We start from the raw sequence: 15,422 nt of genomic DNA, 5'->3' as shown, positions 1-15,422 counted from the left end.
ATATTCACGTTAATCCTGTGTGCAAAGCACAAGGTCATTATCATGAACGTAACGGGACATTGAAGTGTACTTACTTTACAGTAACCTAGCCAGCCGTGTCTATCACTAGCGAAGAAATCTGGTTTGTACAAATACACGTGTTGCCTAATGGAACTGCCATAGCCCGAGCCAATTTTCAGGAGTCCTTTGGAAGTAAAGACGTAGAGAAAACATCCGTCGGAAACAAGAGCACGAACCACTAATTCTCCTGAGCCCGCTGTCAACTGAGGAGGGATGTCTACTGGGAAACTGGTGACTAGAGATTGGTGAGGGACACCGTAGTTTAACCACTGGTTACGGGACGGAGGACCTAAGATTACAGAATGGACGCTGCGCTGAAGTGTTATCAAGTTTGCTGGCACCTGCAAATATAAATTGATGCTGTACTATTTGAAGTATTATTAATTAAGAATTTAATATAACGTTTTTCTATTTTTAAGTTACCTGTAGATATTGTTCGGAAAGTAAAGGAGAGGACATTATAAGAGAAGCTACTGCATTCAATATTAATTCTGCTTCACCTCTAGCTACTGACAAGGCTATGAGACAGGAACTACTTAGTGCTGTCAGAGTTGTTGGGTTGTCTGAGCGTCCCAGAGGGCCAGTGTCACTGGAAACTTCGACCAGCATAGCATGTAAATTTGATATTATCTGGAACAGAATAAATTACAAATAAAATATTTAAATTGTCAACATCAGATATTATAAAATTAAAATAATTGTACCTCGGTAGGTTCTTGCGCCAGCTCTTCAGGCGCATGGCCTTGCAGAACATCAAGCAATGCTCGCAAGGCATGCTCACAAAAGTACGCATCTGTGAACCGAGCTTGTGATATCAATGAAAACACTGTGCGCAAGCCAATACCTGTGATCTGTAACAATATTAGTAAAATATTTTTTTAGAAAAAAAAACGACTTCTATGAGGGAGACTGGTGAAAGAAAGATTATTATATTATATTTAAAAATGTCTCGAAAATCTAATTTACTTAACAAACACAGCGAAGAAGACAAATCGCCAATCGTGAACTATGCGTCGATGAAGAGTTCTATTCTGATCATCATCAGCAGTCCCACTTCATCAAATGTCACTTTTTTAAATGTAAATGCTTGTAAATAGAAAATACATAAATCACTGTTAAAGGCATACAAATACATAAATATGTATGCCTTTAACATTTGAGGAGATTTTTCGATTCCTCAAAGATTCCATCAGATCTCGAGCTTGACAAAAATGTATCTTGAAAACCTAATTTGCCTATCAAACATAAAGAGGATGACCTGTCGCCAAGCGGGAACTATACGCCGTTGAAGAGTTCCATTCTGATCAGCATCAGAAGTTCCACTTCATGAAATGTGACTTTTTAAATGTAAATGCTTAATTTGGTGATGAAATTATAAAAATCACTATATGTATGCCTTTCACATTTGAAGAGTTCCCTCGATTCCTCATGGATTCCATCATCAGAACTGAGTTTTGACAAAAACGGGACCAATCTGTATATATATTAATTCATACAAAAAGATAATTTTCAAAATCGGTTCGGAAATGACGGAGTTATGAAGTAACAAGCAATTTTGAAATCTTGAAGTTGGTTAAAAATTAATAGACCTTGACAAAATATGTTACAAAATTGAACAAAATAAAACCGGCCAAGAGCATGTCAGGCAATGCTCTGTTACAAAGTTGCTGTAGGACTTGAAAGGAGGCTCTTTAATATTTTGGACACTAAACAAGCAAAAGAAAGTATCTTTCGACCAGTCTGGGTAGTGATCCTGCCTATGAAGCCAATGGTTCTGGGTTTGAATCCCAGGTAAGGGCATGTATTTTACAAGCTTTTATTTAGTTTCACCTGTCCCGCTGTCTTTGTGTCTGTAATAAAATCTTGCAAATTAAATTTGGCCCACTTCCCGATTTCCAATGAAGCTGAATAATTGCATACATATGTAAGTCAGGTGACAATACAATATTATGGTACCATTGAGCTGATCTTATGATGGAGACAGGAGGTGGGCATAGGAACTCTGTGATAAAACAATGGAACCTAATTGTGTTTGGGGTTTTTAGAATTGGCTCAATGAGTATTAGTTGCCTGTGGAATGAAAAGTACAGTCAGCAAAAAAAGCTTGTACAAAAGTTGTTTTTTTTTGCCAAAAACTTATGTGTAATGAGCACAGATATTTTTTCCTGAGTCATGGAAGTTTTTTATGTATATCTTCTTCTTTCTTCTTTAGCCCTTCTCTACCCTTCGGGTGTAGGCCTCCTTCATTTTATGCCACTCGTCACGGTTCTGTGCGCCCTGGAGCCACTTCTTCCCCGCGGTCCTTTTGATGTCGTCGTCCCAACGCATCTGGGGTCCACTTTGAGGACGTTCCTCCCCCCATGGTCGCCACTCCAGAAGACGTTTGCTCCACGAGTCGGCTATATGACTAGCCCATTCCCACTTCAATCTGGCTACGCGTTTTACGGTCTCTCAATGTGATCCCAACTAGTTTTCTCTCTAGCGCCCGTTGGACAATGCTTAACTTATGTAGTATGTCCTTGGTGAAGGTTTCAGCTCCATAAGTGAGAACTGGCAGGATACATTGGTCAAATATGCGGGCTTTTTGTTCAGCCTTAAATTTCATTTTGAAGGCAAACTCTAGATTTGAATAGGCTGCCCAGGCTAGTTTTACGCGTCTGTTGATCTCATTATGTATATAATATTTTATATATATATATATATATATATATATATATATATATATATATATATATATCATTATCTGAGTACCCACAACACAAGCTTTCTTGAGCTTACTGGGACTTAGTCAATTCGAAATTGTTTTCATGGACAGTCATTTCATGACATGCCTATAAAAGCAGTAAGAGCACCTAGCAAATATGTCATGCAAGATGAAGTACCTACCCTTTTTTAACTATACGGAAAAGAAATGAGCAAGTTATCTCATGTGTGCAACAGGTTTCCTTTAGAGAGACTCCATTAAAAAACAAACCTTTGGTAACTTTGCCAGTGGAAGTTGGGATGAAAGGTCATCATTGTCACTGTCATCAGAAAAATCTGATACCAAACCATTAAGACTCTTCCAGCGAGTTAGCACCGATCTACGGACAGTTGCATACACTGCAAACTGAGAAGGGTTTCCCAACAGTGCAGGCGCAAAGCAGACGGCAAGTGCATTAGCAGCTTTCAGTCTTTTTAATTTTTCTTTTTTTCCAAACTTTTTTTGGCCTTTTTTTTCTGCTTTCCTGCAAATAATTGAACAAAGTAGTTTATACAGTCATTATATATACTGCAATATTTTTCTTAACTAGTCCATGTTATATTATACACTAGTGGCTCTGCGAGCTGTAGACCTCGCAATAAACTTAAAAAAAAAAAACATACTTTGTTGAGTCATTATCACAGCGAACTTGCAATGGTCTCAAGTGCTATAGACCCTACTGGCACATAAGTCATTTATGTCCATTTCCATAATTGTTTACATTTTCGAAAAAACTAACTGAACCTGCTACTAAAATTTCACAAGAATTGGTTGTGAAATGCAACCTGCAGAGGAGAACATATTCATATAAAAGCAGTTTTCCCAAGCTGAAACGGAGATGATTGGTCAGTAATATTGACCAAGTTAGCACAAAGCACAAGTGAAGACTGTTTCAGCTTGGGTAAAAATACTATCACATATCTGTTTGGCTCTCTGGTTCTCTTTACAGACTGCATGTGGTTCTTGTGAAATTTTGTGAGTTGGTGTGATGATAATTATATGAATTAGTTTTCTTTATTCAGTTATTGGAATTATTTCAAAATGGGAATTTGCAAGGTTTTTAGCTCATAAAATCACTAGTCTTAAATACATCTTTACTAACCTAGTGCCACTCCAGCATAGTGTCCGAAAGTATTTTCTATAGTTTTCAGGTATCATACATGTTAGCTCTGGTACTTGGATCCGAGTAGCCATTGTGACTTATGTTGCCTATTTTGCCCACTACATGCTTCTGCTAAACAATTGATGGCAGGAACTGAAAATACACCATTATATTAAACAAAACAGGTACCTAAATAGGTATTGCTATTTGGTCATCTTAATTGTTTCCTTTAGCTTCATTATTCTCTTAATTACCAGAAATGTATGTACAAAATTAATTGTTTACAGTACTTTCAACAATTGCAGGCTCTGAATATTAAGTGTTACTAAGAAACTGTGGGAACATAATATTTTTTTTATCCAATTTGTGTCAATGTAATTAATCATCATCTATTATTTAGCACATGTGTATATATTACTGGACAGTAAAAGGAGGATTTAAAAAAATAAACGCTTGGTAGAAACCGTGCTGGTTTGGTAAAGAAAAAATTAAAGTAACGTTAATTAATCAAATAAGAAACACAGTGAGGCACCGACTAATATATCGCCGCAGCAATATGAATTAAACATATGAGATTTTCTTTTATATGATTTTAAATACAGCACTCGCAATCGCAAACGCAAAGCATATATTGTAAAAATGTAAACCTACGGCAAATCGCCTGAAGAAACATATTTTATGAAGTATTTTATTAGTCTTTCAAAACAGCAGTTTAACCTGCTAGTAATATAAAAAATGTGAATATAAATAAACTCGTTATTTCTCAATTACCTATTTTCATTATAAAAGAATAATTGGTACCTTGTAATGCCTTTGCCGCATTATTTTTGTTTCATTGTAGTTAAGTTAGTATTTCAAACACGGTGAGCTAAGTAAAGTTTGTAATAATGTCAAAAAATCAATAAACACACGGCGGTAGTGCAGCACAAAATGAAAAACCGGTAATCTGGCAGTGACACTGCTGTCTGCGCAACTGGGGGCCTACCGCGAAGACGAAATTAGCAAATTGCGGGGATCTTTCTCTTTTACTCTCACTAAGACGTAAGTAGAGTAACAGAGAAAACTTCGTTTTTCGCGGTTATAGCCCTGGCACTGCATAAATTACGGTGTTGGCCGAACGTTAATTAATTAGAATTGAAAAAAATTACAGTTAAATAAGTGGCGTTATAATACCTATAATACTTCAAAAAAAAATCATAGACAGCTCCGTTCACTCCATCAATAACGCCTAGGTTCTTAGCTACTCTAGCGAGCTTTGGAACTTTTTTTATAGCTGACAAATGGACACTTTTGCATCAGCTCTGCCTATGGAGATTGCATTCCTTACCTCTACCTTCCATAATCATAAGTCATAATTTCATAGATGTTTGACGTTTAAAATAACACTTGCGCTGTCTGGGTCTGGGCTATTAAAATCGATGTCAACTTATTTTGGTCTGACTCCATCAAAAATGTCATTTTTGCCTTAAACTATTTCTGGATTCAAACGTTCACATTCGCCTATCGCCCCATGATTCGCTAAGCGCATGAATTTTTAGTCGGCGTTTAAGTTTTGGTAATAATTTATCAGTGTTGGCTGAAAGTTAATAAGAATTCAAAATATTGAAAACACCATTACAAATTGAACCGTAAACCATGATGGACGGCTACAGTTTACGATTTTACATTCAACTTGTAATGCATTGTTGGTTAACGTGTTTTGATGACACTTTTGACGTGACAACGTCTTATAATCCGATGGAGCCGGCTGCACGCACGAAAAAACATGACTCATGCGGCGTTACTTCGCTCGAGGCGTTCCATTTAAGGCTTGAAGTGCAAGCGAGACCGCGCAACGAGCGACAAAGAGGCACAATCGGCCTCCGCGTTCGGCAGCGTTCGACATCTGTCTCTCTCCTACTTGAGTGAGCGATGCGTCCGCGTGGACAGCTGCTATACAATAATACATTTACATGTTTTCGTCGAGTATGAAGTGCAGTGAAAAGTGAATGTGGTGTCAATTGTTTATAGCGTTTCTTATGACGTTGTCACGTTCAACTATCGTCAGTAAACCGACTTTATAGACAACCGATTTTTTGGTATATGGAGATTTCATTCCTTACTTTCACCTTCCATACTGTAAGAAATAATTTGTTTATTATTTATTTCAAATACGAAACACGTGATCTCGTAAATAGTAAGTGTATTGGCTAACAAAATACGAGATCACGTGGTTTATGAAAACGGCTGATTGTGACGTCACGTCCGATCGAGGTGGTGCTATTTTCGCCAGGTATAAAATACCTGGACAACTGAGGATCGGGGTCTTTTGCGGTTGAGCTGTGAAGCCGTTCACTAGTTATTAAAATAAGTGCTAAATTGTAAAATATCATTTATTAATAATAATGTAATTATCATTTTGTGGTGAATTATTTGAACATAAATAATAAAACCTTGTGACTGAATTTCTGGTGTTCTACTTTTACCTGATATCTATTATCAGAAGTGGGATACATGAAGTACATACACGTACATACACATGAAACATGACGGGACGGAGTAATAAAAACAAACCAAGTCGGACGTCTCGTTCGAGGGAGCGACGTTCACGCTATAAGGATACATTGCGCGGTACATCCAGACGAAGGACGAGTCGGCGATACCGTAGTACGAGTAGCAGAGAGCGATCCACGGAGTCTACGAAAAGCCACCATGGTGGGAAGCGGAGGTCACGATCGACGCAGCGCAGGTCGCCATCGAAACGACGGCGGGTCGAACGTCATCGTGAGAGCTTGGTACGAGAGCGGTCTCCGCGTGCTTCGAATTCTAAGCGACAGGGTTACACACCAGCACGAGAAATACAACAGGCGAGTAACGTTATTTCCTTGAGCGTTAGCTGTATATATATACTTTTTTTATTTATTTTTTATTTATTTTTTGTTACTTAAGTGACAAAATGTGTGAGCTTAATTCATGGTGGTTAATAACACGATTATTGGTTAATAATAATAGTGATATATAATTACTATGACCGTCTTACTAAAAGTATAATGATACATAAATGAAATCAATCTTAGGTTCTCTTTTGTTTTTTCGATATTTGTTTTGGTATCGAAAACTATAAAATTCCAGTAAATAAAGTATGAAATTAATGGAATGCTCAGTTTAATTTTATTTTATTATACAGGAATATGTTAATCTGCAATTGTTTAATAGCTTTCAACATAAGTTTAGACTTCTAGTTCCCTTGTTTCGTATGTTTTTGTTGAGATTCTTTAGGATGATTAAACATTAAAAAACATAAGAACTTCGTACTTGAGTAGCATTGTTTATGACTTCAAAGTAGTAAGACCTTACTTGTGTGAATTTCAGCGAGAATCGATCACGGAACCAATGAAAAGATTAAGAGATGCTGAGCTGGCGAATGAAACGGATGCAGCGTCTGCACAGCGAGATGAGGGAGTGGCGGAGCAGCCGGTTTTGGAGCCAGGAGAGAGACAGGAGACTGCCTCAGCAGCTTCGCGAGAAAATATTGAGGTACCGATGTTAACTTCTAGTTTGACTGACGTTGCTATGTTTTTTCAAAATTTGTTGAAGTCTAACACACATAAAATGTCATATGATAAAAAAATAATACCAAATTTCGATCCTGCACAAAAGAATCAAAAGATAGAAAATTGGATAGCCAAAGTAAATGAGTGTGCTAAAATTTATAGTTGGACGGATGAACTAACTTCTCATTTCGCGTTACCTAAGTTAGCCGGTTATGCTAAGAAGTGGTACGAAGGGTTGCAGTCTATTCTTATGACGTGGTCAGAATGGCAGGAACGATTGACTAGAGCGTTTCCCTCAGAAACGAATTACGCTGCTTTATTAATGGAAATGTTAGATAGGTCACTTAAACAAGGAGAATCCGTTGACGAATATTATTATGACAAAATGATTTTGCTTAACGCATGCGGTATTAAAGGTAAACAAGCTGTCGATTGTTTAGTTTATGCTATAGACGATAAAATCATGCGTTCGAGTGCTATGGCAGCCCGCTTAACGGACCCAGAGGATTTGTTAAAATTTTTAAAGGATTTTTGTAAAGAAACTAGCTTGAGATCATTAAAGCGACCAAATACAAGCGCTTCCAATGATATAGTCTGTTTTAAATGCAACAAATCAGGCCATCGCGCGGTTAATTGCCGGAATTCTAACAGAACAGAAATTACGTGCTATAATTGCAAAGAAAAAGGACACATATCAACTAAATGTCCTAAACCAATTGCTAAGTGTGATAATTGTAACTTGATGGGCCATAAGTCTAATGATTGTTTCCGCAACAAATTGAATACTAAAATTGCAGATAAGAAAACAATGTTTGCGCAAAGCCGTACACCTGATTCAAAATACTATAAGCCCGTGTTTATAAACAAAAATATAGAGTTAAAAAGTTTTGTTGACTTTGGAAGCGATTGTACTTTGATCAGACAAGATATTGTTGATAAACACTCCTTACCAAAATCCGATAGTGATATACCTAATATAAGATTTGGACCCAATACATATACACCCTTAGGACGTGCAAAGTTCAGTTTGACATTAGGGGAAGTCACAGCCGACGTAGACGCTTACATCGTAGACTCTACTGTTCTAACTGAGGAAATTTTAGTAGGGCAGGACTTTACAGAAAGACCTGAAGTTTTAGCAGTGAAAACACATGAGCGACTAGATATATTGAAATGTGACACAAACAATACAAACATAGATTGGGCTACCTTGACAAATAATATCGAATCTACTAGTGAAAAGGTAGTTCTTAGGATTGTAACTGACACTAAGGTAGGCGCGTTTGAATTTGTGGACTGTAAAAGTAGCGAACAAAGGAATTGCGACATTTTGATTAACGATAGTTTACGATCTCAGAAGAATATGGACTATAGTGTCGTAGGAGGAATCTATAGTTTACATAATGGAGACTGTAAAGTTGCAGTATGTAATCAATCTACGAAACCAATAACATTGAAGGCTGGATCCTTGTTTGTACGTGCTGATGCGGTCTCTGTTGTGGAATCTCTAGACGAATCAAAATTAGTTTCTTGCAATAGAATAACTAATCAGGCTACTCTTAGACCATTCAATAAAGATGATATCAAGATGAATCCAAACTTATCTGACGACCAATCAAAGATTCTAGTTGATTTGATCAATAAGTACAGGCCATGTTTTGCTCAAAATTTATCAGAATTAGGATGTACAGATGCGTCAGAAATGGTTATTGAGCTTAAAGATCAAACACCAGTCGTCTACCGACCATATAGATTGAGTTACACAGAGAGGCAGACAGTTAGGGATATGGTGGCAGAACTTATTGAGAATGATATAGCTGAAGAATCTAACTCTCCATACGCGAGTCCTATTTTATTAGTTTCAAAGAAAAACGGTGGGCGAAGACTTTGTGTAGATTTTAGGGCGCTAAACCAAAAAACTGTCAAGGACCATTACCCAATGCCAAGGATTGAGGACCAGTTAGACATGTTGAATGGGAATAAATATTATTCAAGCTTAGATCTCGCTAGTGGATATTACCAGATACCTATACGAGAAGACTGTAGACCATATACATCTTTTATCACTCCGGATGGGTTATATCAGTTTAAAAAAATGGCATTCGGGCTTGCAAATTCACCTGCCGTATTTCAGCGAACCATAAATAAAATATTAGGTAATTCCCGATTTAATTCCACGCTCGCTTATATGGATGATATACTTATACCTGGAAAAGACTTTAATGAACAAATAGTACGATTAGAAAACACATTTACATTGTTATTAGACGCGGGACTAACTTTAAATTTACAAAAATGCAATTTTCTTCAAGAAGAATTAGAATATTTAGGTTATGAAATAAGTGAGAGAGGAATTAAACCGGGAAAAGATAAGATTGCCGCCGTTGCAAGTTTTCCAACACCACAAAACGTACATGAAGTGAGACAATTCATTGGCTTAGCAAGTTACTTTCGAAAGTTTATTAAGGGATTTGCGGTCATAGCTAGACCACTTACCGATTTGACTAGAAAGGACTGTTCTTGGTGCTGGACAGCAGAACAAGAACAAGCATTCCGCCAACTAAAAGAGTCACTTACACGACGACCTTTGTTAGGTATTTATAACCCACAAAGCGAAACGCAGGTACATACTGACGCTAGCAAATACGGGTTAGGAGGAATCTTAATGCAAAGAGACCATACGACAGGCAGTTTCCGACCTATAGCTTATTTCAGTCGAAAAACTAGCTTAGAAGAACAAAATTACCATGCGTATGAACTAGAAACCTTGGCTGCCATCAGTTCATTACAAAGATTCAGAGTATATTTAGTAGGCTTAAAGTTCACCCTTGTTACTGATTGTAGCGCATTAAGAGCAACTTTTGCCAAGAGAGATCTCGTCCCTCGCGTAGCACGGTGGTGGATTGCAATGCAGGAGTTCGATTTCGAGATTCAATATAAACCAGGTCATACTATGTCTCATGTCGATGCGCTCAGTAGGAACCCTCAGCCTTGTGGACCGGAACCAATTCAAGACCCTATACCTTCAGTTTTGAGAATTACACAGGAAGATTGGCTACTTAGTCTACAGTTAAATGACAGTGAAATTCAGCGTATACGTAAAATTCTTGAAGATAAAGAGTATTCCCAAATAAAAGAGAGTTATTTGATTAAAGATAATAGACTATTTAGAAAAGTAGGAAATGAGTTAAAATGGGTTGTTCCTAAATGTGCAAGATTTCAGTTGTGTAAGTTTAATCATGATGACATTGGTCATTTCAGCGTTGAGAAAACTTTGGAGAAAATAAAACAGGACTTTTGGTTCCCTAAGATGAGACGCTTTATAACCAAGTATGTCCGTGCGTGTATTGAATGTGCATACAGTAAAGAGCCAACGGGACCTAAAGAGGGTCTATTGCATCCGATCCATAAGGTAGATAGGCCCTTTGACACTATACATATTGATCATTTAGGGCCTTTTGTAAAAAGTGCAAAGAGTCAGTCGTATCTCCTGGTATGTGTGGACGCGTTTACGAAATTCTGTTTACTCAAACCACTTCGAAATCTTAAATCTAACTTAACGATTCGAGCCTTAGAAGATATCTTCACGACATTTGGTTATCCCAATAGATTAATTTCTGATCGAGGAACATCTTTCACTTCAAAAGAATTTAAGAATTACTGTGAACGATCAAAAATTAAGCACATCCTTAATGCCGTATGTACACCTCGGGCTAATGGACAAGTAGAACGATATAATCGAACGATACTTGATTCACTGACAGCGTACGCAAATAAGTTAGGTGAACGCTATTGGGATACTATTTTAGGGAAGGTACAGTGGGGGTTAAATAATACCATGAATAAGGGGATTGGCAAAACGCCTTCAGAAGCAATGTTCGGAGTTAGAATGGTCAGTAAAGGCGATAATGCTTTTTCAGAAATATTGCACGAGACACGACCAGTCGGTACCTTAGATGACATTAGAGCAGAAATAAGTTCGCACATTGGGAAAGATCAAGCGTCTCAAAAGATACGGTATGACAGTCATAAGATAAAGGCTAGAACTTATAAAGTAGGAGATCTCGTTAAGATACTAAAACCAACCCCCAGTAATGAAGGTCAAAGTAAGAAATTATTGCCCAAGTTTACAGGACCATTTAGGATTACAAAAGTTCTCGAAAATGATAGGTATGAAATAGCTAGTATTGTAGGGTCTAATATTACACAGAGAAACTATTGTAATGTATGGGCAGCTGATCGTATTAAACCCTGGATAAATACGCAAACTGACGATAATGGTGATGACTGTACAAGTAGCTCTGAATCTGAAAGTAACGAAAATTAGTGAGTTCTTGGTGCACGATTGAATAAAAACTAGAATAAATCATAATGAATTGAGTATAAAATAAATTTATGTGTGTTGTTCAGTTATGATTTTACTGTAAAATAGTGTTCGGAATGATAAGGGCTGGAAATAGTAATTATACTTGTATATACGAGTATGAAGTTGTTGATTGAAGTGGTTAGCAATGGCTAAGTAAAAAGAGACAATCGTTGGCAAGTGATATTGAATTGATTTGAATTGGGAGTAATTATCACAGTTTATCTCAGACTCATAATTCATTATCTCTATGACAGTATTCAAGAATGATTAACTTATTACAGTTATTAGTGATTGCCTTTGATAGTAAATACAGTGCTAAACTGATTTCAAAATATTTAGATGATCAGTATTGTAGTATGGTTAGTAAGGATAGTGTGGTTAGTATAGGCCATATGGCTAGTATGGTAGTATGGTTAGTATGGTAGTATGGTAGTATGGTAGTATGGTAGTATGGCAAGTGTGGAACGATGAAGTGAATAATAAGGTTAATGTTGATGATACTGATAATGTGTAGTCCCGATTGAGCGTGATGTAAGTTAATTTATAAAAAAAAAAAGGTAATAATTTATATAATTTCAATTATAATGTAATATGGATTATATTATATTATATTGAATTATAGAAACAGGACTTAATAGCGTATTGAGTTTTAAATTTACCTCCGACGTTTCTATAATTTAGTATAGTGTAAAAATCATGAAAGTTTAAATCAGTATCATGTAATCCAGTTTGTAATCTTAAATATTATATGTATTGTTGACCATGTTAATCGTTAAGTACTCAAGTTTGGGACAAACTTAATGTCAGGAAAGGCCGAATGTAAGAAATAATTTGTTTATTATTTATTTCAAATACGAAACACGTGATCTCGTAAATAGTAAGTGTATTGGCTAACAAAATACGAGATCACGTGGTTTATGAAAACGGCTGATTGTGACGTCACGTCCGATCGAGGTGGTGCTATTTTCGCCAGGTATAAAATACCTGGACAACTGAGGATCGGGGTCTTTTGCGGTTGAGCTGTGAAGCCGTTCACTAGTTATTAAAATAAGTGCTAAATTGTAAAATATCATTTATTAATAATAATGTAATTATCATTTTGTGGTGAATTATTTGAACATAAATAATAAAACCTTGTGACTGAATTTCTGGTGTTCTACTTTTACCTGATATCTATTAATACTTATGATGTTTACTTACATAGATGTTTAATTACATGGACTGAAATATAATGTTTCCAAGACCGAGATGATGGTATTCGCGTCGGGTTCTGGGCCGGATAGCGTACCTGCGGCGTATTTAAATGGGTCGAAAATCAATGTTGTTAAGCGGTTCAAGTACTTATTTAGGACATTTGTTGACGGAACGGCTGCAGGACGACGATGATATTGAGCGCGAGCGGAGGGCTCTCGCCGTCAGAGGCAACATGCTCGCTCGACGGTTTTCTAAGTGCAGCAAGGATGTAAAAACCACACTCTTCAAGGCGTACTGTTTAGGCATGTACACCTCCCAGTTGTGGATAACGTTCACGCAGAAGGCAATGAGCAGAATAAGAGTTCAGTACAATGACGTGTTCCGGGCTCTTATGCAGCTGCCGCGGTGCTGCAGCGCGTCGGGCATGTTCTCGGACGCGGGGGTCCCCGACTTTTTCGCGGTAACGAGATCCCGCGTTGCCTCGTTCTGGAGGAGACTGCGTCGTTCCGACAACAAAATACTTGTGGCTGTTTCTGACGATATAAGGAGTCCGGTGTTTAAGCGCTGGATTTCTGTTCACATGGATCAGAACAAAAAATGACTGCACATACCATGTGCAATTTTAATTTTATACTTAATTCTAATTTAATTTTAACATGAGTGGCACCCCTTTACAGTGTCAATTTAGTTTAGTTTAGTTTTAATTTAGTAATAATAACTTTGTATGCACTATGGGTACTGACTGCCTGAAATAAAAGCCTTTTTTTTTTTTTTTTTATTTTTTTTTTTTTATAGACGGTCATCTGCCGGCTCCACCATTTCATATATACTATTGTACCTCTATGTTTACCGGGCTATCAAAATCGTTGCCAACTTAGCTTGGTCTGAATTCTACAAGCTTTTATTGTTGACCATACTTTTCTTGCCACAGGTAACTAGGGTTAGGGTACAACACAACATCACCCCAGTGTCACATAATTCATTAGAGATATAAATCATCCCACAGACCTTACAGATCCAGCCGCCCGTAAACTTCGCGGGGACTGAATCCAAAATTTTAAATATTTAAATGCATGAAAAAAAAAACTAGGGTTAGGGTTGCCAGATGGTGAGGATTTGATAGGATTCTCCCGAATTTTAGCATGTTCTCCCGACTTCCGAGAAAGTGAAATGTCTCCCTAAAAACAACTTCACTTTATAAGACTATAATTTTGAATATTTTTCAAGCGAAACCTTGTCACTCCAGCGCTAGGAAAGGACAAACATTATTAAATCTGTAAAAAGTAACACTAAATAGGTACACGTGTTAAGCTAAATGTATAAATTTTGAATCATAGATTATAATATTTGAGAATATATCGCTTTCGCTTCGTTCGCCATCTCACTATCTGAAGGTTGTCTGGAAGAGATCGCTGTTTAGCGATAAGTCCGCCTGTTGTTACCTACCAATGTGTATATTTTATCAATTTCTGTATCTGTTTTTTATGTAGTGTGCAATAAAGAATTTTATTATTATTATTAATATAGGCAACGTGACGACCATTTTTTGGGTTCCGTCCGCTTTTAAGGGGAAACGAATAAAGCTACCATAGCTTTCGCGTGGAAACCGCCGAACGGAAGCCGTGGCTTTGGGCGTCCTGTACACTCTTGGCAACGGTCCGTCCTAAGAGAGTTACGAGCGGTCGGGTTGAGCTGGAGCGAGGCCAGAAGACGAGCTGAAGATAGGAAGGCGTGGTGCGAGCTTGTGAAGGCCCTTTGCACCTCTGGGGTGCTTTAGGACAACAACAACAATAATGATTTTTTTGTTTCTCCCAACGAAAGCCCCAAAATCCCGTAAAATGTGTTTTTTTCCCGTTATTAGGGGCATTCAATCAAGCAACCCTACAGATAACTAAATTCATCGAAACAGTTTTAAAAACCCCAAACACAATTAGGTTGCGTTGTTTCATCACAGAGTTCCTATGGCCACCTCGTGTCTCCATCATAAGATCAGCCGCCAGCTCTTCGGTCACCAGTTACGTCAACCAGACGTTTCGCGATTTCTCCAAAAAACTTGTGCGCGCTGGGACCCCAAGGACCTAATTACATATATGTGCAAATTTTCAAGTCACCGGAAATCGGGAAGTGGGTAAAATTTAGCCTCCAAGATTTAACCCACACTAACATACATACATACTAACAGGGCAATTTCAATAAAAAGCTCGTAACATACTAACAGGTCAAGTTACATAAAAGCTTGTAAAACATTTCGTTCACTATTCATTTGTCCTTATTAACCTTGCCAGCGATGACCATCATATGTAGAAATGATCATGTACTTACATATGTATGTGCCATATACATATACTATATGGTATATGGAATCCAGGGCTTCCAGTACATAAATGTTGATTATACAGTCCAACGTCAAAAATTATACGAAAT

General features: G+C 37.3%; 1 protein-coding gene across 1 annotated transcript in view; it reads right to left on the bottom strand.

Annotated features, from left to right (window-relative positions):
* The window catches only part of LOC133527150 (E3 ubiquitin-protein ligase MYCBP2), a 185,246-nt gene extending 180,416 nt beyond the window's left edge, over nt 1-4,830 (bottom strand). Inside the window, exons 1-6 of the mRNA XM_061864048.1 lie at nt 4,707-4,830; nt 3,906-4,058; nt 3,035-3,287; nt 765-911; nt 484-690; nt 75-401 (exon numbers count right to left, since the gene is read on the bottom strand). Of these exons, the coding sequence (XP_061720032.1) occupies nt 75-401; nt 484-690; nt 765-911; nt 3,035-3,287; nt 3,906-3,997 (1,026 nt within the window). The 5' untranslated portion in view covers nt 3,998-4,058; nt 4,707-4,830. The remainder of the gene's footprint in view (nt 1-74; nt 402-483; nt 691-764; nt 912-3,034; nt 3,288-3,905; nt 4,059-4,706) is intronic.
* Between the last annotated feature and the right edge of the window lie 10,592 nt (nt 4,831-15,422).

The sequence above is a fragment of the Cydia pomonella genome, chromosome 1 (genome assembly GCF_033807575.1).
Source record: "Cydia pomonella isolate Wapato2018A chromosome 1, ilCydPomo1, whole genome shotgun sequence".
Taxonomy (NCBI): Eukaryota; Metazoa; Arthropoda; class Insecta; order Lepidoptera; family Tortricidae; genus Cydia; species Cydia pomonella.
This window is presented reverse-complemented; position numbering and strand designations above follow the sequence as displayed.